The sequence below is a fragment of the Syzygium oleosum genome, unplaced genomic scaffold (assembly GCF_021117445.2).
Source record: "Syzygium oleosum isolate NSW1041296 unplaced genomic scaffold, Sole_v2.1 Sole_v2.06, whole genome shotgun sequence".
Taxonomy (NCBI): domain Eukaryota; kingdom Viridiplantae; phylum Streptophyta; class Magnoliopsida; order Myrtales; family Myrtaceae; genus Syzygium; species Syzygium oleosum.
Genome location: NW_026607490.1, coordinates 6173315 through 6194564, shown reverse-complemented (window position 1 = coordinate 6194564; position 21250 = coordinate 6173315). Strand labels below are relative to the sequence as shown.

Here is a 21250-nt window from a genome sequence, read left to right as displayed (position 1 = left end):
CGCGCAATACTTCTTGCAACGGATTCGGAGGTCGCAACCTCATATATGGTCGCGACTTCCAAATGCATGGCGCGGAGTCCACGAAGTAAGCGTAACCTTCGCCGAAAGGCCGACCCGAGATAGAGAGAGATTGAGTCGAGCATAATCATGGTGGATGGCGAAGACAGATGATCAAAGTTTATAGATCATATTATACATTAAATCAAAGTTCATGGACCCATTTACCACGTTTTCCCTCGAAAATTTGAATACTTCGCTTGGATAAAAAAAAGAGAGTTAAATAATCAACAATGCCGTTTTAACGGAACCTTTTACAATATAGCCGTACGAAGCGGTTCGACCGGACCGGATTTGGGCCGGTTCGAAGGGGCTTACCGGTTCATATTCACATCATTTCTTGCTATTAAGATTTAGGGTTTCTCTCTCCCTCCCTCTTCTCTCTCTCTCTCTCTCTCTCTCTCCTTCCCTGAGAACTTCATCTGCTCGACAATGGCGAATCGTACGGACCCGCTGGCGAAGAGCATCCGGGGCACGAACCCGCAGAACCTGATCGAGAAGATCGTGCGGTCCAAGATATACCAGAACACCTACTGGAAGGAGCAGTGCTTCGGCCTCACGGCGGAGACCCTCGTCGACAAGGCCATGGAGCTCGACCACATCGGCGGCACCTTCGGCGGCAACAGCAAGCCCACGCCCTTCCTCTGCCTGGTCCTCAAGATGCTGCAGATCCAGCCCGAGAAGGACATCGTCGTGGAGTTCATCAAGAACGAGGATTACAAGTACGCCTCCTCGCCGTGTCGTCTCTTTCGTGCTTGGTTCTCGCGATGAGAAATCGATGAGCTCGAGGAGAATTTGCTGGATTCGGCCTCAGCGATATCGCTTTTAGCTGACTTTTTAGCTGCGCGGGGGCGCGTGCGTTTGATTCGGGGCTTTGTCTGTAGCGGTGTAGGTAGTCGCCGCCACGGCGGGCGCGCATTACCTGAATCTGAGCAAGTGAAAATTTGCGAGTTCAGGTTTTGGTGGAGCATTTCGTGGGGAAGATTTAAGCTGGGACGGAGTTAGGGAACTTGGATTTGGATTGAAAGTCTTAGATGTGACATTGTAGTTTCGGAGGTGATAGATATGAGGAAATGATGTGGTCGTAGACTAAGACCGGCGCGGTAAATTTGTTTCGGTATATGTTGATCTCGTGAGTTTTGTGTAGATTGGTGTGCTGATACGGTAGGGAGAAGACTAAATGATAAGGGGACTGTCCTGTGGACGTTCTTTGCGAAACCAACTCGAAATATATTTGGAGACGAGAATCGATGAAAAGGCGTGTAGTTCGGTTCTGGATTTGAGGAAGTGGAGTTTCTATGAGCGTGTTCTGCTGATTGGTGATGATTGTGAGGCGAAACCTAATTATGGCTTTGAACCTGTAACTGAAGGTTCATAATATGCATTATTTGCTGGGCTTAAGTATTTTCTGTTTTACCGTTACGGAATGTAGATTCTCCTACTCTCTGTCTTTGCAACTTATTCTGATTATTCTTGATGCTTATTATGTCGTAGGTATGTTCGTGTACTTGGTGCCTTTTACTTGCGTCTCACGGGAACAGATATGGATGTTTATCGATATTTGGAGCCTTTGTACAATGACTATCGCAAAGTGAGGCAAAAGTTAACTGGTGGAAGTAAGAAAATTTCCTTTCTTTCGTAGTGTTTAACTTATTTGTTTAGATATTCAGCCTGAATGAGTAGCGTATCTTTTATTATCATCGAAGTGTTGTATTCTGTAATGCTAATTGACATGGTTTTTTTGTGTTTTACCCTCTTTATAATCAGACTTTGCCTTGACACATGTGGATGAGGTCATTGATGAACTCTTGACAAAGGACTATTCATGTGATATTGCATTGCCGCGCATCAAGAGAAGGTGAATTTTTTATGACTCTTGCTAGCACTGTTTTAACTCTTAGTCTTCTTTGTCCTTGCCAGTTACATGTGTAGTTTCTAGTTTTTGATACTGGATGTGGCAGTAGATAATCAAATTTATTATTAGCCATGGCTTTTTTGACTTGAGCGGTAGCTTGGCCGTAGCTAGCTATTGTCTTTTGAGGCTTATTTTATTGTTCAAAAGCATGATTAAAGCATTTGCTTTTCACCCTCTTAATTTTCTACTGCATTTGAACACAGTAGTTAATTGGATTTGTTATAATTTGGTTTGTTTTATCTCTTTGGCGTAAGTTTTTGAGTAGTTGGATTGTTCGGTTGTGACCTTGTGAGAATGTGCATCTCATGGTCCTACCATATAATAACTGCGATTTTGGTGTATGTTGAGGGTCTTCCTTAAGTAATTGTCCCTTCCCCCCTCCTCTCTCCTTTGTTAGATGGACTCTCGAATCGGCTGGTGATCTGGATCTCAGAAAAAGTGCTCTGGAAGATGACTTTGAGGAAGAGGAAGAGAAGGAAGAGAACGAACAACTTGTTGATGGGCTAGAAGATGGTGCTCCCGAAAAGGTTTGCTTCGTTCTTGCTTCTTCAAATTTGCTCCATTCCTTATTCTCCTTTTTGTTTTTTGGTTTTTCATTCGGTTTGCATGAGCAATATCCTCAGAGGTTAATGCTATCATCACTTTAACAGGACTATTATCGTGGACGAAGCCCAACAAGGGAAAGAGATAGAGACAGAAGGCGTGATAGTCACCGACACAGGTAACTGGATTGCTGGTTTCCTGTTTCAAATTAGATTCTTTGTGATCGAAGCAGTGCAGAATTCCTCACTAATGCAATTATGGTTCTTAAATGTTTACTCTCTCTGTGTTTTCTGCTTTCATTATAGGTTGAGTGTTTGTTTTTTTATTTTTTTGGTGCTAAAAATGTTTGTGCAAGTGGGGAGATGTTATTTGTGTTCCATATGAAACTTAGGATGCTTGCAGAGTCACACCTATATTGTAATGATGATAAGGGGATGGCGGAAGAAGTTGCGATGTTTAGATGCCTTTTGACAATGATTAGTTCTTAGCAGAAAAATCAGTTTAGGATTGTGATTGTGCACATTGAAGTTATAATGCATTAATTATTGACATGGTAACATGGCTTCAGAATAATTGAAGTTACCAGGCTTCTCAGTGTGAATAGCGTCAGTGGTGGTAAAACTTGAGCGGATTGGGAATTTCATTTTGATATCTTTAATTGCTGGAAATTCAATGTTTGTGTGGTTTTCTCTTTGGTGCTGCAAAGACCTAAATTTTAATATGATTGTAAGGTCGATTTGCATACTTAATGTACAATTTGACTCATCAACTTCTCGGACTAACCATCTCTCAAGAGTGCAACCGGTGATGCATTACCTTGCTTAGGTTATTGTGACAGGCATCGTGGAAGCTGTTATTCATAAAACACTTGCACACACGTTCACTTCAGTCCAAGCATTATGCCAATACTGTGAGTCATGACAGCGTCACATAGTGCTGTCCATCGTTCAATACAGCTTCCTACAGTAATATTCATGATCCTGCCAGGTTTCTCTGCACTGACAGTGTGCAGCGAGAAGTATGATGGATCGGACATTTTCATATTAAGTCATTATGTCCTACTAGGCATCCATACATTCTTTCTTGCTTCTTAATGTTCTATGTTTTTAGCAGCCAATGTGATGGTCTCATTTCTTATTGTTATTTAGATCATCTTGGGTGGATGGGATGATTAAGATATGTTGATTCCTTAAAACTTCTAGAATGCTTATGTCATTTTTGCTTATCGTCTGAGGCTAGAAGTAATGGTAAACTGATGATCATTTCCCGTTGTCACAGAGATCGAGATTATGACAGGGATTATGAGAGAGACTATGATAGAGAACGTGGGCGTGGGCGTGGACGGGAAAGAGATAGAGATAGAGACAGAGACAGGGACAGGGATAGGGATAGGGATAGGGATAGGGACAGAGACAGAGACAGAGACAGAGATAGAGACAGAGACAGGGACCGGTATCGTGTGAGGGATGAAAGAGACTATGGTCGTGAGAGGGATCATGAACGAGAAGGTAGAGAACGAGACAGGCGAGACAGAGACCGTGGGCGGAGAAGGAGCCAGTCAAGAAGTCAAAGTAGGAGCAGGGACCGGAAGGACCGTGATGGCGGGGAACACCGTAAGAGACATGCACGTGGCAGCACAAGTCCTAGAAGGCGTGGGCATGAAGATAGCCGAGAAGAGCCGAAGAAGAAGAAAGAGAAGAAGGAAAAGAAGGATGACGGGACTGATCATCCTGACCCAGAGATTGCAGAAGCAAACAGGTTGCGTGCTTCTCTGGGGTTGAAACCGTTGAAGCTCTAGGCGTGACGGTTGCAGAGACATGTTGATTGAGTGATTACTGACGTTGCTGCTTAGTCTGATGGAATGCACATATAGCTAATATGCTGTCTTTACTGTCTAAATTGAGCGGCGAGCAATCTCCAGAACATTTGTTATTTTTGTAGGCTTTCAGCTGGCGTCTTGTGATGCATGAGGGAATATATTGCCGTCTTATCCTCTTTGGTTGCATGATTGCGGGATACAGATGTGAGTCACGTGGCTTGAGTTCTTAGATCGTTTGAGAACTGATGTAATCGGTCCGGACTCCCGTGTACTCGTGTCTGCAAATGTTTGAGTTTAGGATCTTACAAGACGTGCTAACCATTTACAACTACATCAAAAAAATGAGATTTAGCATCCATTTTTATGCACCCATTTCGGTCGAAATTTTGTCAAGACACTTGGAAAAAGCAGAATTTGGATATGATAAGGTTTTCTACTGCTCTAAAAGACATTTGATGGAAGCATGTTTTCCGGCTATAAATTTACAAGGAACTGCAGACGGCAAGTCGGAAAAAAGGGTAGATTTCTCCAGTCATGGAAGCAACTCTGGTACCAAAATGCCATTGTTGTCATACTGGAGAGTGCCAGAACAGTTCAGTGGCTTGCACCTCCTTCCCATCAGAATTCTCTTCTTGCACAGCTCCACTACCCCACCTTCCTCCTCTTCATTTGTAAGGATTTCGTCGCTGTCGTCTTCTTCGTTTCGTTCTTCTTTGATGGGGTTGCTCACTTTGTAGCACACGGTCTTGGCCTTCATCCTCTGTCGCGCGCATTGCAATTTCGTCAACACCCAAGCTACAGCTCTAGCCCTTATGGTGGATTGAGGAATACCACTGGTACACCCTTTTTCAGCACCAATGTCAACACCGTTGCCATTGCTCTTCCCGACCTTGACCTCGAGAAGTTTCATGCTTGGATTCTTCTTGAAGACGGTGGACAGAAGAAGCATCGCCCTCTGATGCCGCTTACTCAGCACCATCCGTCCATGTGGACTGCCTTTCTCTCCGCATCTCTCACCGTTTTCCCTGCATTCGGAATCCGCGACATCTTTCAAGGAAAGCGGCATTGGCAACACCGGCTCTGTTCCGTAGGCAAATGACCGAATCGAATCTTCCAAGCACCCGGTGCCGCCTCTACCAGAGCCGTAGATCAACTTCCCCAAGTCCAGCCCAGTCCTTTCCAAACCGTCTTTTTTCTCATCCTCTGCAACGGCTTCGATGCAACTGTGAGCATCAACACGCACGCTCTTGCTACTGCCGGCGCTAGAATAACACGTCAGTCGCAGTATCACCCCGCTGAACACACTGGATAAGATGGAACGGGCTCTCTTCAGCCAGTTCCTCTCGTTCTCGCCTCCATCGGCACCATTTTCCACTCCGGGACGAGCAAGTCCCCGCATGGCCTTTGCTAGCATTTTCGGAAAATCTCGATCCTTCTATATGAATGATCGAGGGAGGGCAATGCTAGCGAGGTGCGGGATAGCAGGAGCTTGGAGAGCAGAAGCGGAAGCTTATGGGAGTGTTGGGTTTCTCTTCATACGTGCATTGAGTGAAGGTGGGCATCTGATGTTGCTGTGTCACCAGGCTTTCTTCTCACCTGCGCTGAACTGAGAACCATCCGAGGTTTCTAAGTGTTTGACAGTTGAGGGAAAAATGGATCTGCAGTTATGGAAGAATAGAACTGTTCAAACGTGGTTTTGAGAAAAGGCGCTACTCGTGTGGTGGGGGATCGTGCATGCTTGCTTCTCATCCTCGTCTCTTGCACACGAATTTCTACGGTTTTTTGAACTGATTCAAATGGCAAAATAGGGAACATAAAAGGACTAGCATGGGAAAATAAAAGGAGGGAACAAAAAAGGATTAAGTATGGATTTAGTCCTTTTAAGTTTCCGCGTTGGTGCGATTTAGTTTTTTTTTAAGGTACGAATCGTCTGGTCAAATCTTCTAATTTTCTTTTGGATTTGTGCGATTTGGCCCTCTAAATTTTATTTGTTGAATCGATCTCTTTGGTCTGACCACTCTAATTAAACTGTCAAACTGATTAATGATGTGGCACTGCTTCATGTGACGGAAAACGACATGTGATGCAACTTTCGTGTACCTTGGACAAACAAAGCACTTGATTGCACAGAGCAACAGAGTTAGGGGATTTGGTTGCATGAAAGGTAACTTAAAATGATCAAATTGCACAAATGCTAAAATTTAAAGAGTCTCTGCTAAAAGGCCCCAAAAGAATATTTTTATTTAATTGGTACCAACATAACAAGAATTAGAGATATTTTTTCTCTTTTTTTTTTTGTCTCTGCTACTGGTTAAATCGCTCGGACTTGGACATTCTTATATTTTCATGAACTAACCTTGGGAGTCGGTTGTAGCTTCAAAAAACCACTCTGGTCTGGTGGCCCTTGGGGGAAGAAAAGAAAAAACTGTTCCTAAACTTTGATTCAACGTGTAACGTGATCTCTGAACTTTTAATTTGTCCAATGCGATCCCCAAACTTTAACCTAATGTGCAATGTGATCCTTGAACTTTTAATTTGCTCACTGTTGTCCCTGAAATTTTAGTACATGTTCAATTTAATCCCTAAACTATATGAAAATATTCGATATGGTCCCTAAACTCGAATTAATGGAACAGCTACATTAAATATTTCACATAGTTCAGGGACTACATTGAACATACTAAAAGTTTAGTGATCAAGTTACACATTTGACCAAAGTTCAAGGATTAATTTGTGTCATTATCCCAAAAAATACTAATATCGTGAAGATTTAGCCTAAAAATACTCGAAATTACTAATATTTAATATAAAAAAAGGTTCAATTTTACATGTTTCAAAGTAGTCATTAGAAAGAGACATTAGCGGAAAACCACCCTCCGCTTTGCTCCCCCCGTATCAAATGATCGTCTCACATTTCATAACCCATATATCTTACGTCTTCGCGACCCGAAAATACCCGTATGCCATGCGTGTCTAAAATCTATGTGAACTTCAATGTTGAGGATGAAGAAAATTCGGGAAAGAGAATGACGGCTTGGCGAACTACGTGCGCCTGAGAAATGCAACTTGAAATCTAAGGCAAAAAGTGAGGATGGTAATCATATACATTTGAAATGCGAGAAAGTGATATAAGGAGCCAAGTCGAGGATGGAATTAGCAATTTTCTCTCTTGGATATTGAACAAAAGATTTTTAAGTTTTCGTGCAACTTTTCAATTAAATAAATGGTCTCCTTGTATCGCGGAAAATGAATATTTTTTATTAGCTAATTATTACAAGCGATAATTTTAAGAAAATAATTTTTAAATCATTTATTTTCTGTAAAATAAACGGAACAAAGTAAGAGTTTTCTTTTCTTGTTATTTCTATAACAACGCAAAAACACTCACTTTCAGTATTTCCTCGGCAGGTTGTCATTGCCCATGCAAACCTTCATGAAGAAGGTGTTAATTTTTTTTCTAAAGCAATAAAATGCAAATGAAGTCATTAATAAATTGTCTCCTTTTATTCCTCTATTTTAACATATTTATTTTCATTAATATATTTTTTTTCAAAGGCTAAGAATTGGACAACCGTCGAAAAATAGACAACTGCCCACTACCTAAAACAAAATTTTTTTTTTGCTCAAATTTACCGGCACGCATCGGTTCTAATTTGCATGATTAGATCGAACGTCAAACATACAAGATAGGAAAATAGTAAAAATTCATCGGAACAGTCTCGGAGCGTATTACCGTTTTAATGAAATAATTTCCACTCTTTACCAAAAAAACTATTTACCATGTCGAACTTATAACCGCTCCCTTCACTAAATTACCTCAGTTTATTACTAAATGGAAAAGAAGGGGTTAATTTCATAAAAAAAACACCAACTTTAGGTCGAGAGACAATTCTGGCCCGAATTTTTTTTTGTCTAGTAAAAAAGAACCAACTTTCATTTAAATCCAAAATTTGACCCCCCATTGACTTTCTGTCTGAAGTTACTCTTATTTGAGAAAAAAAGTTATGGTGGTGAGCGTGGCGAATATCTTCCATGGCGTCTGTCGATGGACGGTGGTCTACAGCTTCAGATTACGACAAAACGACGAAGTTTGGCCAGAAAGATTCAATCTGGAGATATTTTTGACTTGCCGGTGAAGTGAAGGAGACGAACAGTTTCACCGTTATTCTTCAAGCTGTGGTTCAGAGAATAAGACAATGAATAATGCTTTAAATCCAGTCAGCAAGTCACGTGGATTTATTGCTAAGGTGGAATAGTCAAGTTGGAAAATCAATGATTTTAAGTCAATAAGGGCCAGATTTGGGATTTAAGTGAAAGTTGGTACTTTTTTACGAGACAAAAAAAAGTTCAGGCCAGAATTGTCCCTCGACCTAAAGTTGGTGCTTTTTTACAGGACAAAAAAAAGTTCGGGCCATAATTGTCCCTCGACCTAAAGTTGATGCTTTTTTATGGAATAAAAAAAAGTTCGGGCCAAAATTATCCATCGACCTAAAGTTGGTGCTTTTTTTGGAATTAACCCGGAAAAGAAGAAGGTAATTACCCTTTTTAACTCTCCTTTACAGAACTCACAAGGTCAGTAACGTAATTTCCCGAGATCCCCAAAACGACGACACTCCTACGGGTCGCTCCGCTCCGTATTTTTTTCACAGGCTCTAAACCCTAACTTTCGCTTACCCCAATCTCATCTCTCTCTCTCTCTCTCTCTCTCCCTCACTCTCCTCGCGCAGCCGCCCCGCGACCCTCCCTCCCGGCACGGCGGCCCTTGTCGGCGGACGGCGACTCCGGCGAATCGACGGCCTCGACCGACTGTAAGGCGAGCGTCCGCTGGCTCGATCCTCTCTATAAGTTCGCCGCCTGTGTTGTTTTGCCGGAGTTTCTTTCCTTTCTTCTTTCCTTTCGCCTTTGTGATGAAGAGTTTCGATGCGGATTCGCTTGCGTTCTAGGCGTTTCGAGGAGAGGTTTTTCGTAGTGGATTGGGCGATTGTTGGATCTTTAGGCGAGAGTTGAGAGAATCCCCCTAGTTTTTTTTAGATTCGTAACACGCAGGTTTCAGAGCTCGGCAATCGTCGATATAGCGGGTTCGATCTTCATCGCGCGGTTGATGGAGATGCGTTCGTTTGCGCGAAACATCACCGAGACACGACATTTTTTTGTATAGCTTTATGGAGTTTCACCGGCTTGTAGCGCCAAAATAAGTTCTCGAACGAGCCAATTTTGCGGTTCCATGCGCACGTCGACTGCCGGTTACCGATTAGTTTTACTCCGCTGCGCTTGTTGTTGCTTTAGGAGGGATGGAGGGTTATGATGATTTGCGTTCTGGTTCAGATTCTGTTGGGTCATTCGTGCGTGTATATTGTTAATCGACGTGGCTGAATCTATCACTTTTTTTTTTCTGGTACGTGCATTGAAGGTTTTAGTGTTGGTGGGCAGTTTTGTTTGTGGATTGGGTATGGGAGTGTGAAGCTTGAATTTTTGCTTGTGCTTTATTTAGTTGTGGCGGTGTACTGGGTATTGGTTGATAGGCTGACGAAATTGCTTACTAGGGGATATGGAGTCTTAGGTGTTAGATTTAATGAACAGGCAGGTCTTTCTTAAATTTCTTATTGGTATGTTCTATGTTTTTTTTTTCATGGTTATTATGGTTATTTTCTTGTTTCCTGGCAAACAGAAAATACATTTATCGAACCAATTGTGTGTAATATGGGACGGTACCCAACTTACGGTGCCGCCAATTGTGCAACTTCATATGTTATGCTTGTGGCATCAACATTTTATGTTACCTCTTCTCTTAACAGGCTGAAAGAAGAGCGGGAACATGTCGACTTTTGTGAAACCAGAGAATGCATTGAAACGAGCTGAAGGTAATCTTGAGTTTTCTCTCTGCCAAACATTTATTCGAGTTTGGTTGGACAAACTTTATGAATCTTATGCCAGTATACTCTCTTTCTTTTTTGCCCCCTTTGAAGCTCATTTGAGAGAATAGTTAGTTGTCACATTCATTACATTCCTTTTTCACAACTTGGAGTTTTCCTGACAAAGTTTGTTATTCCATGGATGCAGAGCTGATCAATGTTGGGCAGAAGCAAGATGCTCTGCAAGCACTTCACGATCTTATTACCTCGAAGAGATCCAGAGCATGGCAAAAGACCCTTGAGAGGATTATGTTCAAGTACATTGAGCTATGTGTTGATATGCGGAGGGGGAGGTTTGCCAAGGATGGCCTGATTCAGTATCGCATTGTATGTCAACAAGTGAATGTCACCTCTTTGGAGGAGGTGATCAAGCATTTCATGCATCTCTCAACAGAGAAAGCAGAGCAGGCGCGAAGCCAGGCGCAAGCCTTGGAAGAAGCTTTGGATGTTGATGATCTTGAGGCGGATAAGAGACCAGAGGATTTAATGTTGAGTTATGTCAGTGGAGAGAAGGGAAAGGATAGGTCTGACAGGGAGCTAGTTACTCCTTGGTTCAAGTTTCTATGGGAAACATATAGGACGGTGCTTGAAATATTGCGAAACAACTCAAAGTTGGAGGCTCTTTATGCGGTAATTTCTTTCTTGACATTTGTCAAAGCATGTTGTTAACTATATGTATTCGTAGAAAGGCAGTTTGAAGTTGTCGATCTATGTAGTCTCTCTAGCAATTTATGGTTGTGATGGTGTTCTCTAATTACACTGAAGTTCTGATACTGTAGGCCTCATTTACCTGTTTTAGAATTTTTAATGCGAATGTCCTCATAGTTGCATTTTATGGGACATCCAGGTGGATGATAAATGGATATTGCCAGCTCATTTCTCTCTAGTCAGATTATGCATAAAAATGTAGACCATGAGACAACTTCTGGATGATCCTCGTATTTGGTTTTTTTCTTGTTAGTATAATGGTAATGTCTGCTACGACAGGATCAAGTATGGTGTATCTGCATTCATCATGACAATCAGCTTTTTATCAGAAGTCTGCATTTTATAACGTGGATCTTGTGTCATGGACAGATGACTGCCCACCGAGCATTCCAATTTTGCAAGCAGTATAAACGTACAACGGAGTTTCGGAGATTGTGCGAGATAATCCGAAATCATCTTGCAAATCTCAACAAGTACAGAGATCAAAGGGACCGACCTGATCTGTCAGCTCCAGAGAGTCAGCAACTTTACTTAGATACCAGATTTGAGCAATTAAAGATTGCCACTGAACTTGAACTGTGGCAGGTCTCTGTATAGTTATGTCAACTTTGGTATGGTTTCTGTTCTTTTATTAGTGTAATTGTCTTCCTCATAGAGTTTCATTCTTTCCTGCAGGAAGCTTTCCGCTCAGTTGAGGATATTCATGGATTGATGTGCATGGTTAAGAAAACGCCCAAAGCATCCTTGATGGTGGTTTACTATGCAAAATTAACCGAAATCTTCTGGATTTCATCTAGCCATCTCTATCATGCTTACGCGTGGTTGAAGCTTTTTAATCTTCAGAAAAGTTTTAACAAAAACTTAAGTCAGAAGGACTTGCAACTGATTGCATCATCAGTTGTCTTGGCTGCACTTTCTGTTGCCCCATATGAGCGCACTCGTCATGCATCACATATGGAGCTTGAAAACGAGAAGGAACGCAATTTGAGGATGGCTGATCTTATAGGATTCAATGTTGATCCTAAACTTGAGGGTAGAGAGATGGTAACTATACTTCAGTGCTCCTCATAGTAATTGATCTTTGGTTTGGGCTATTTTAATATTCTTATTTTTTTCACAGCTTTCACGGTCATCTCTCGTGTCTGAACTGGTAAGATCAGAAGTTTCTCTTCATATCTACTTCTTAATAGTTTGAGTGGATATGCACTCTTGCTGTTATTTTGCGCCAAAATTCACGACTTTGTGCTCTTGTAGGCACAATTTTTAATCTGCATAAATCTAAGCGGTGCAGAAGTTCTCTTATCCCATTTTTGCATTGTTCTATCTAAATCTCATTGCTTTTGGCGCCTATATTTTACAAAACTGCAGGTTGCGAAGGGTGTGCTTAACTTTGCTACTCCTGAAGTGAAAGATCTTTACCATCTTTTGGAGCATGAGTTTCTTCCGCTGGATCTTGCAATGAAGGTGCAGCCCTTGTTAGTTAAAATTTCCAAACTCGGGGGTAAGCTTGCTTCAGCATCTTCTGTGCCAGAAGTGCAGTTGGCCCAATATGTTTCTTCCCTGGAGAGAATTGCCACCCTGAGGTTGCTTAAGCAGGTACTTTAAAGTGCTCAAGATTATTTATTGACTCTCATAACGGGTACTATGAAGAAATATTTATATGTCATTCTTGTGGAAAATGTCGATGGATTCAATTTGTTCTTTCTTTCTTTCTTATTTCAGATGTCCCAGGTGTATCAAACAATGAAAATTGAGAAGCTATCACAGATGATTCCTTTTTTTGATTTCTTGGTTGTGGAGAAGATTTCAGTGGACGCTGTCAAGCATAGCTTTATTTCTTTGAAAGTTGATCATGCCAAAGGTGTTGTTTTGTTTGGCAATCAGGTTAGTTATTGCCTGCCTCCATGTCTTGGTGTGATTATTTGCATGGTCTACCAGGATGTAGACTTAGTTTTTTAGATAATGTCTGTCAGTCTGCATTTGCTATAGAAGAGTTTGATGTTGTAGAGGTACTTATCTTGGAAAGCAAATCATGTTGCCTGGTAGTTCACTTGACTATTGTGTTACTTACCTAAAAAAGGAAAAAGTTTCTGTGTCACCTTATCTTGAAGTTTAGTGTGTTTAAGGGTCTACCACCCATCTTGATGTAAGAAAGTGGATCTTAAGGAACAATTTGGTAAAGGTTGGAGACTTTTCTTGTAATTTGATATTGGCCAATCTTGAAACCTTTGTTGTGAGTTGTACGCTTTCCTTTTTAGCGTCATGGCATATAGGTGGTTGTTTGGATGGATAAATACCGTCAAGCTTCTAGAAAGTTGATTTCCCTTCTACTTTTCTAGAGTAGCTTGTGCCACTGATCTTCTGATAGGGAGGTTGACAAGATTGATATGCATGTGCTATCTGTAGTTGTGTTTTGAATTTCGACGAAGCATGGCGTAAAATATATGTCACTAATAGTGCATGGCATGTTCACATTTGTGATTTTTGTAATATAAGTCTATAGTGATCTTTGCCTCCCTCCTGATAGCACTGTTGTCAAATTTGTACTTCAATTCTGTGCATCATTCTTTATCTTTAAGTTTACTTGAGCTTTTGGATCATTTGAAATATAAGTGCTGTACAGTAGTATTTTGCTTGTGACCATGGTGATGGAATGTGTTAGCCTACATGTCTATTTGAGACATCTGTGTTGTTGATTGCGGGGTTGCTACCTTACCTTTCTTGCATCATTTCTTTTAGGGTCTTGAATCAGATGCCTTGCAAAATCACCTGGCACTGCTTGCTGAGAACTTGAATAAAGCAATGGCCATGATATATGCTCCTGTCAAGAAAGGGTCAAAGTTAGGCGAAATGTTGCCAGGTTTAGCAGAGACTATAGACAAGGAACACAAGAGACTTCTTGCTCGGAAATCAATTATTGAGAAACGTAAAGAAGAACACGAGCGGCAGTTGCTGGAAATGGTAACCTGCTTGCTCTGCGACTTGATTCTGTTTTGCTTGAATGCTCACATACTCTACTCCATTGCTGTGAGTCATTCTCTTTTAATATTCTTTTTTTCTCAAGGAACGTGAGGAGGAGTCAAGGAGGCTAAAGCTGCAGAAGATAACTGAGGAGGCAGAGCAGAAGAGGCTCGCATCTGAGTACGAGCAAAGAAAGAACCAAAGGATCCTCAAGGAAATAGAAGAAAGGGAACTTGAAGAAGCGCAGGCCTTGCTTCAGGAAGCTGAAAAACGCAGTAAAAAGAAGGGAAAGAAGCCAATTTTAGAAGGAGTACGTTGAAGATGTCTTTCATGTCCTATATCTATAAGTGGGGATATCTTCTGATGCTTTCCGTGCAATTTTTTCAGGAAAAGGTGACGAAAGAAACGTTAATGGAGCTTGCTAGGAGTGAGCAACTTAGGGAGAGGCAGGAAATGGAGAAGAAATTGCAAAAACTAGCGAAGACAATGGATTACTTAGAAAGAGCAAAGAGAGAGGAGGCGGCTCCATTGATTGAAGCTGCATTCCAGCAGCGATTGGTTGAAGAGAGGGTGCTCCATGAACACGAGCAGCAGGTGTGTTTTTGAACTTATGTAAAAGCGAGGCTTCTTCTGATAAAGTAGGTTGGCCTATTATGGAATATAAGAATTTGACATAATATAGTTGCATCCATTCTGAAACTGACTCAGATGGGTTCTATAGTCTGATTATCGTTTTTCATGGTAATTTTCAGCAAGAAATTGAGCTAAGCAGGCAGCGGCATGATGGGGACCTCAGAGAGAAGAATAGGCTTGCCCGTATGTTGGAGAACAAGGTCAGAACCCCTCTTTGATTTTGGAGCTGTATACGAAGTGTTTGTGTAGAGTATTCTTTTTTCATCTTTATTGTCAGCATTATGAAGGCAGTTTCAGTTTTTTAGTTATTTACAGAAGAATTGACATTTAGCGAACCTATTCTTGTGTCAGCTTTGATCTGTTTTTTGTTTAAAGTTGGGTTTTGTTGATCTGCAACTTTATCAGATTGATCTTGATGCTTGGGCAATACCTTCTTCAGGTGATATTCCAAGAAAGAGTCATGAGCCGCCGTCAGGCAGAATATGACCGGCTAAGGGCTCAGAGTGAGGAGCAAGTTAGGCAGGAACTCCAGGCCAGGAAACAGCAGAGAGAAGCAAAGAGGAAGAAGCTATTCTTTTTGAGTGAAGAGGAGAAACGGCGTCAAAGGTTACTTGAAGAGGAGGAAGCTCGAAGGCGTGAAGGTACTTTAATCTAAATAACTAATGTCTCTGGGTCCCGTTCCCCCTTCTCTCTTCCGAAAGCTCCTATAGTGGAGAATTATAGTGCTTTATAGTGCTTTGGCTGGCAACATTTATGGCCTTGGTTACAATGGATCTCTGAATTCTCATTTCTCTTATTACATGTTAGATTTTGGATTCATTTTGACTGCGCTATAGATGTCCTCGTGACTGAGCATTTAAAACTTGCAGAGGCCGAGAGGCGCTGCAAAGAGGAAGCTGAAAGGAAAGCTAAATTGGATGAGATTGCTGAGAAACAGAGGCAAAGAGAGAGGGAACTGGAAGAGAAAGAAAAGCAATGGAAAGAAACTATCTTGGGTCCCTCCAGACCGGTGGAGCCTTTCCCTGCTTCTAATCCTGTTGAGCCTGTTGCGGCCGCTGCCGCTGCTGCTGCCCCTGCTGCTGCCACCGCTCCAGCAAACCCTGGAAGGTATGTGCCCAAGTTCCTCAGAGAGAGGACTGAAGGCCCAGGAGCCGCACCTCCACCAGAAGCCGACCGCTGGGGTGGTAGAGGCAGACAGGACGACCGCTTCTCCCAGCCTAGTGACAGATGGCGCAATGATGAGCGTAGGCCCTCTGCCTTTGGCAGTGGTGGCAGCGGCGGTGGCGGCTCAAGGTCCACCTGGTCGTCATCCAGGCCATCGCGCGGTTGAGAACGCTGAAAGGGGTAATTGCTGTTCAATCAAGTGCTCTTGGACCGTTCATCTTTTCAGGAGTGCAGCTTTGAACCCGCATGTGGCTGGCTAGGAAATGGTTTTGCCATAATTTTGATGAATGATTGTTAAGTTATTGTTTCACCTGTTTACTATATGAGTAAAAAATAATTGTCTTCTATTTAGAACGCGGCCTGTTGCTCGTACATTCACCCGCTAGGGCATTGGTACCAAATGAATTTATCTTGTGGATATTGATGTGTGAGTTTTGTGTTAAAAGACTTTCTGGCCGAATGTTCAAGATCTAGTCTGGTCCCTCGCTTTTGTGCCTGCTTTATGCTGATTCTCTTTTATAGTGTGCATATTTTACATGTGTCACGGCTGAGATTTTCTTGGCTGAGGACTAGCCTGTGTGTTTGCCTGGTGAGTCGGATAGCGAATTGCAACACTTTTTACCGACCGTACCACTTTCCATTTCAGCCCTTAGAGCTCACTTTAGCACAATGAGTTTTGGTCAATTGAGAGATAGAGATTAGCTCCCAGGATTCTCCTAAAGATCCTTCGCATCTCTCATTTTCATCCTGATGCCAGGAAGCCCTGTTACCTTTTATTGCTGTGGAAGTAACGGGACCGTGGCACTAGCTCGCTCTCAGCGGAAACAGAAACTCATCTTCTTTTTTTTTGGTCATATAATGTAGCGGACAATGTTATGCATCGAAACAAAGCCCGGGTTATGTGACATACCATGACGGTTTAATATCTAAACTAGAAACCAACAAAGGAAATTATTGTAATATTCTCAAGCTTCAATTGCAACTAGAAAAACGGAATACAAAAAGGTTTGGTCTGTTCGCGAGGTCGCTACATAATAGCATCAATTTAAAGTACCAAGTCATGATTTACTCGCACCGAAACAACATGCGTATCCTGTTAGATGCAAGACAGGTTTAAACCTATTGAATTTGTGTTGATTCAATCCTAATCTTTTAATTGTACCAATTAAGTCCTAAACATTTTGACGGTTTGTTAATTGAATCCATCCGGCCAATTTTGATCGGAAATTACTGACGTGAAGGCCAATCGCTATAAGTGGCATGGCTAGCACTAACGTTGACATTTTTTTTATAATAATTTTTTCGATTTTCCTTTTCTTTACTGTTCTTTTGACCGAGTGTCGGTGACCCTCATCTAGGTGAGGTTGGCCCTCGCCTGATCGTGGCTGTCAAGGGTGGCCTCGCCCAAGCGAGGCCGTCCCTTGCCTGAGGCCGACAAGGGCGGCTGTTGCCAGATCATGCAAGGTCACCCTCGCTCGGCCCACTCTAGCCATTGCCTAAGACCGGCCACTGGCAAAAAGGAAAGAAAAAACGGAAAAAGGAAAAAATATTTAGAAACTTTTTAAAAAGTTGTCATGTCAACACCGATGTCAGGTAGGACGATTGGCACTGACTAGACTGCTATTTCGCAATTTTTCAATCAAAATTGGTCGGATGAACTCATTGACAGAACGTAAAAATATTTAAAACTCAGTTGGCACGGCATAAAGGTTTATGACTGAATTGGCATAAGTACAATATGTTAATGACTTTTTTGGTAATTTTCCCTTTAATTTTTCATACATGAATTCCATATTTGAGCATTCTATGCTGATTTTAGCTTACATTTATCTTGTTTCATAAAATCAACCCAACAAAGAGGAAAAGAAAAATCACAATCTGCATTTGAAATAGAAACTCACATTCCATTTGATTAAGAAAATGAAAAAAACAATGAGTGAACGTCTGGGTGGCTGAAGAAACATTATTTTAAAATTCTCAAATTGCCTTTTGCTTTTAGCATTTTAATATTTTCCATTTGCTATCAAACATTTCGAATAATATATATACAGCCACGCGTTTAAAGGTATGCAATATCCTGATGAATAGTCACTAAACTTTGACTCGATGTGCAGAGTCGTCTTTGAAATTTTTAATTTGTTTAATATGATCTCAAAACTTAGCCTTATGTCCAATGCCGTCTCTAAACTTTTAATTAGTTTAATCTTGTTCCTGAAATTTTGATATTTATTCAGTTTAGTTCGTCAGGGCCAGGATGAATTTATAAAAAAAAAATTTGCGGGGGGCGACATTGCATATCGGATCAAAGTTCAGGGACCATTTGTCTCTACCAACTTTCGAACTCCTGACCCTGGGTTCCGAGAAGAAGCTCTCGCAGCCAACAGCGCCGAAGGAAAGTTGGTGACGTTCACCGCTTTCGGAAAGATATTAATTCCGACCTTTCGGCTTAGACGGGCCAGCCCCGCATACCGTTTTACCGGGTCCGATTACCCGAACCCGTGTTGAACGGGCCGCTCCGAATGGACCGGCCATTCTCTTAAACCCTGCCTGTACCCATCCCTCTCTTCCTGGTTCTCTTCTTCTTCTTCTTCTTCTCCTTCTTCTTCTCTTCGCAGGTGCAGAAGTCTCTCCGCGCGAAATGAACTCCCTCGCCGCGAGATTCGCCAGGCTTCTCCGAGCCTACGCCTCTCAAGGTCGCGTTTTTATCTTCTTTTCGTGCGTAATTTTAGCGACGAGGCCTCATGTCTCGACGCATGTGCGAACGTGAGCTTGAGGATTGCGGGGCGAGGTTTCGGGAACGTGAAACTCAAACGTTGTTGTTCCGACAGTGGGGTCGTAGCACTTCGTGTTTTTTGTTTGTGTTTTTTGTGTTTTTAGCGACAGAGAAATCGGTCGATGCGGTTTGCTATTTAGAGTAAGCGGTGAGCCGTACAGCATGGTGGCTTTTTTTGCTAGGCGGCGTTCCGTCGAGCATCTTATGTGCGGGAGAGCTTTAAGGTCATTGTGGTTTTTGTTCGTGCCGGTTTCCCGCGTGATTTTTTTGTTGGCGACGATAGCTTGCGTGGAGTAGTGAGCCGACTGGCGTCGATCTTCTCTGTGTTTGCAGAGTCGGGTGTGCGCAGGGCGTCAAGGTGGTGGTACTCGACCGAGGTTTTGGATAGCGAGAAGGATGAGGAGAAGAAGGACGACGATCTGGGCAATGAGGATGACGACATTCTGGGCGACAAGAAGGAGTTGCAGCCGCATGGCGTGGATCCGAGAAGAGGTTGGGGTTTTCGTGGGGTACATAAGGTAAGTAATGTAATGGTCTCTTCCGTGAGGAAATATTTGAACAGAACGATACCTGTAATATGATTGAGCAGGGCAGACAAAAATTCTGCAATGGTTTACATTTGCATATGGAACTTATTGAAGTGTTCGAACCGGAGTTTTATATCGTTGAACGGTCATAGTTGGTTCTCCGAGGAGCTAAATTTCTCCGTATCAGTTTGGTTTATATCATCGAACCTTTGTGATTTATGTTCTACTTTACTCCATTGCTGTGAGTCATTCTCTTTTAATTTTCTTTTTTTCTCGAGGAACGTGAGGAGGAGTCAAGGAGGCTAAAGCTGCAGAAGATAAATGAGGAGGCAGAGCAGAAGAGGCTCGCATCTGAGTACGAGCAAAGAAAGAACCAAAGGATCCTCAAGGAAATAGAAGAAAGGGAACTTGAAGAAGCGCAGGCCTTGCTTCAGGAAGCTGAAAAACGCAGTAAAAAGAAGGGAAAGAAGCCGATTTTAGAAGGAGTACGTTGAAGATGTCTTTCATGTCGTATATCTATAAGTGGGGATATCTTCTGATGCTTGTCGTGCAATTTTTTCAGGAGAAGGTGACGAAAGAAACGTTAATGGAGCTTGCTAGGAGTGAGCAACTTAGGGAGAGACAGGAAATAGAGAAGAAATTGCAAAAACTAGCGAAGACAATGGATTACTTAGAAAGAGCAAAGAGAGAGGAGGCGGCTCCATTGATTGAAGCTGCATTCCAGCAGCGATTGGTTGAAGAGAGGGTGCTCCATGAACACGAGCAGCAGGTGTGTTTTTGAACTTATGTAAAAGCAAACTTTACATGTACACAATGTGGTATTGTATTATAACGCACAACTGCGAGGCTTTTTCTGATAAAGTAGGTTGACCTATTATGAAATATAAGAATATTACATAATATAGTGGCATCCATTCTGAAGCTGACTCAGATGGGTTCTATAGTCTGATTATCGTTTTTCATGGTAATTTTCAGCAAGAAATTGAGCTAAGCAGGCAGCGGCATGATGGGGACCTCAGAGAGAAGAATAGACTTCCTGGTATGTTGGAGAATAAGGTCAGAACCCCTCTTTGATTTTCGAGCTGTATACGAAGTGTTTGTGTAGAGTATTCTTTTTTCATCTTTATTGTCAGCATTATGAAGGTAGTTTTAGTTTTTTTAGTTATTTACTGAAGAATTGACATTTGGCGAACCTATTCTTGTGTCAGCTTTGACCTGTTTTTTGTTTTAAGGTGGGTTTTGTTGTCTGCAACTTTATCAGATTGATCTTGATGCTTGCGCAATACCTTCTTCAGGTGATATTCCAAGAAAGAGTCATGAGCCGCCGTCAGGCAGAATATGACCGGCTAAGGGCTCAGAGTGAGGAGCAAGTTAGGCAGGAACTCCAGGCCAGGAAACAGCAGAGAGAAGCAAAGAGGAAGAAGCTATTCTTTTTGAGTGAAGAGGAGAAACGGCGTCAAAGGTTACTTGAAGAGGAGGAAGCTCGAAGGCGTGAAGGTACTTTAATCTAAATAACTAATGTCTCTGGGTCCCGTTCCCCCTTCTCTCTTCCGAAAGCTCCTATAGTGGAGAATTATAGTGCTTTTATAGTGCTTTGGCTGGCAACATTTATGGCTTTGGTTACAATGGATCTTTGAATTCTCATTTCTCTCATTGCATGTTAGATTTTGGATTCATTTTGACTGTGCTATAGATGTCCTCGTGACTGAGCATTTAAAACTTGCAGAGGCCGAGAGGCGCCGCAAAGAGGAAGCTGAAAGGAAAGCTAAATTGGATGAGATTGCTGAGAAACAGAGGCAAAGAGAGGGAACTGGAAGAGAAAGAAAAGCAATGGAAAGAAACTATCTGGGGCCCCTCCAGACCGGTGGAGCCTTTCCCTGCTTCTAATCCTGTTGAGCCTGTTGCGGCCGCTGCTGCTGCCGCTGCCCCTGCTGCCGCTGCCGCTGCCTCTGCCCCTGCTGCTGCCGCCGCTCCAACAAACCCTGGAAGGTATGTGCCCAAGTTCCTCAGAGAGAGGACTGAAGGCCCAGGAGCCGCACCTCCACCAGAAGCTGATCGCTGGGGGGGTAGAGGCAGACAGGACGACCGCTTCTCCCAGCCTAGTGACAGATGGCGCAATGATGAGCGTGGGCCGCCCGCCTTTGGCAGTGGCGGCGGCGGCTCAAGGTCCACCTGGTCGTCGTCCAGGCCAGCGCGCGGTGGAGAACGCTGAAAGGGGTAATTGCTGTTCAATCAAGT

General features: G+C 42.5%; 3 protein-coding genes across 3 annotated transcripts; all 3 read left to right on the top strand.

Annotated features, from left to right (window-relative positions):
- Positions 1 to 422: 422 nt before the first annotated feature.
- Positions 423 to 4520, top strand: LOC115680269 (pre-mRNA-splicing factor 38). Its single transcript, XM_030604065.2, has 6 exons — positions 423 to 779; positions 1552 to 1673; positions 1825 to 1915; positions 2370 to 2499; positions 2623 to 2693; positions 3794 to 4520. The coding sequence occupies exons 1-6, from the start codon at positions 490 to 492 to the stop codon at positions 4311 to 4313; spliced, it is 1224 nt and encodes a 407-aa protein (XP_030459925.1). The 5' UTR covers positions 423 to 489; the 3' UTR covers positions 4314 to 4520.
- A 4479-nt stretch (positions 4521 to 8999) lies between these two features.
- Positions 9000 to 16194, top strand: LOC115680268 (eukaryotic translation initiation factor 3 subunit A). Its single transcript, XM_030604063.2, has 14 exons — positions 9000 to 9142; positions 10130 to 10195; positions 10395 to 10876; positions 11324 to 11539; positions 11630 to 11998; positions 12075 to 12104; positions 12323 to 12550; positions 12677 to 12838; positions 13694 to 13915; positions 14019 to 14225; positions 14303 to 14509; positions 14668 to 14748; positions 14988 to 15189; positions 15418 to 16194. Exons 2-14 carry the CDS (start codon positions 10150 to 10152, stop codon positions 15876 to 15878), a joined length of 2913 nt encoding a protein of 970 aa, XP_030459923.2. The 5' UTR covers positions 9000 to 9142; positions 10130 to 10149; the 3' UTR covers positions 15879 to 16194.
- A 2107-nt stretch (positions 16195 to 18301) lies between these two features.
- On the top strand, positions 18302 to 19070 carry LOC115680272 (single-stranded DNA-binding protein, mitochondrial-like). The gene is made up of 2 exons (XM_030604067.2): positions 18302 to 18405; positions 18819 to 19070. Exons 1-2 carry the CDS (start codon positions 18351 to 18353, stop codon positions 19064 to 19066), a joined length of 303 nt encoding a protein of 100 aa, XP_030459927.1. The 5' UTR covers positions 18302 to 18350; the 3' UTR covers positions 19067 to 19070.
- The last annotated feature ends 2180 nt before the right edge of the window (positions 19071 to 21250 follow it).

Coding starts and splice junctions, on each gene's coding strand:
- LOC115680268 (XM_030604063.2), top strand. CDS start 10,150: ATGTCGACTTTTGTGAAACCAGAGAATGCATTGAAACGAGCTGAAG. Junction 12,551..12,676: donor CCCTGAGGTTGCTTAAGCAG/GTACTTTAAAGT, acceptor TTCTTATTTCAG/ATGTCCCAGGTGTATCAAAC. Junction 15,190..15,417: donor GGAAGCTCGAAGGCGTGAAG/GTACTTTAATCT, acceptor TAAAACTTGCAG/AGGCCGAGAGGCGCTGCAAA.
- LOC115680272 (XM_030604067.2), top strand. CDS start 18,351: ATGAACTCCCTCGCCGCGAGATTCGCCAGGCTTCTCCGAGCCTACGCC. Junction 18,406..18,818: donor CCGAGCCTACGCCTCTCAAG/GTCGCGTTTTTA, acceptor CTGTGTTTGCAG/AGTCGGGTGTGCGCAGGGCG.
- LOC115680269 (XM_030604065.2), top strand. CDS start 490: ATGGCGAATCGTACGGACCCGCTGGCGAAGAGCATCCGGGGCACGAAC. Junction 780..1,551: donor ATCAAGAACGAGGATTACAA/GTACGCCTCCTC, acceptor ATTATGTCGTAG/GTATGTTCGTGTACTTGGTG. Junction 1,916..2,369: donor TTGCCGCGCATCAAGAGAAG/GTGAATTTTTTA, acceptor CTCCTTTGTTAG/ATGGACTCTCGAATCGGCTG.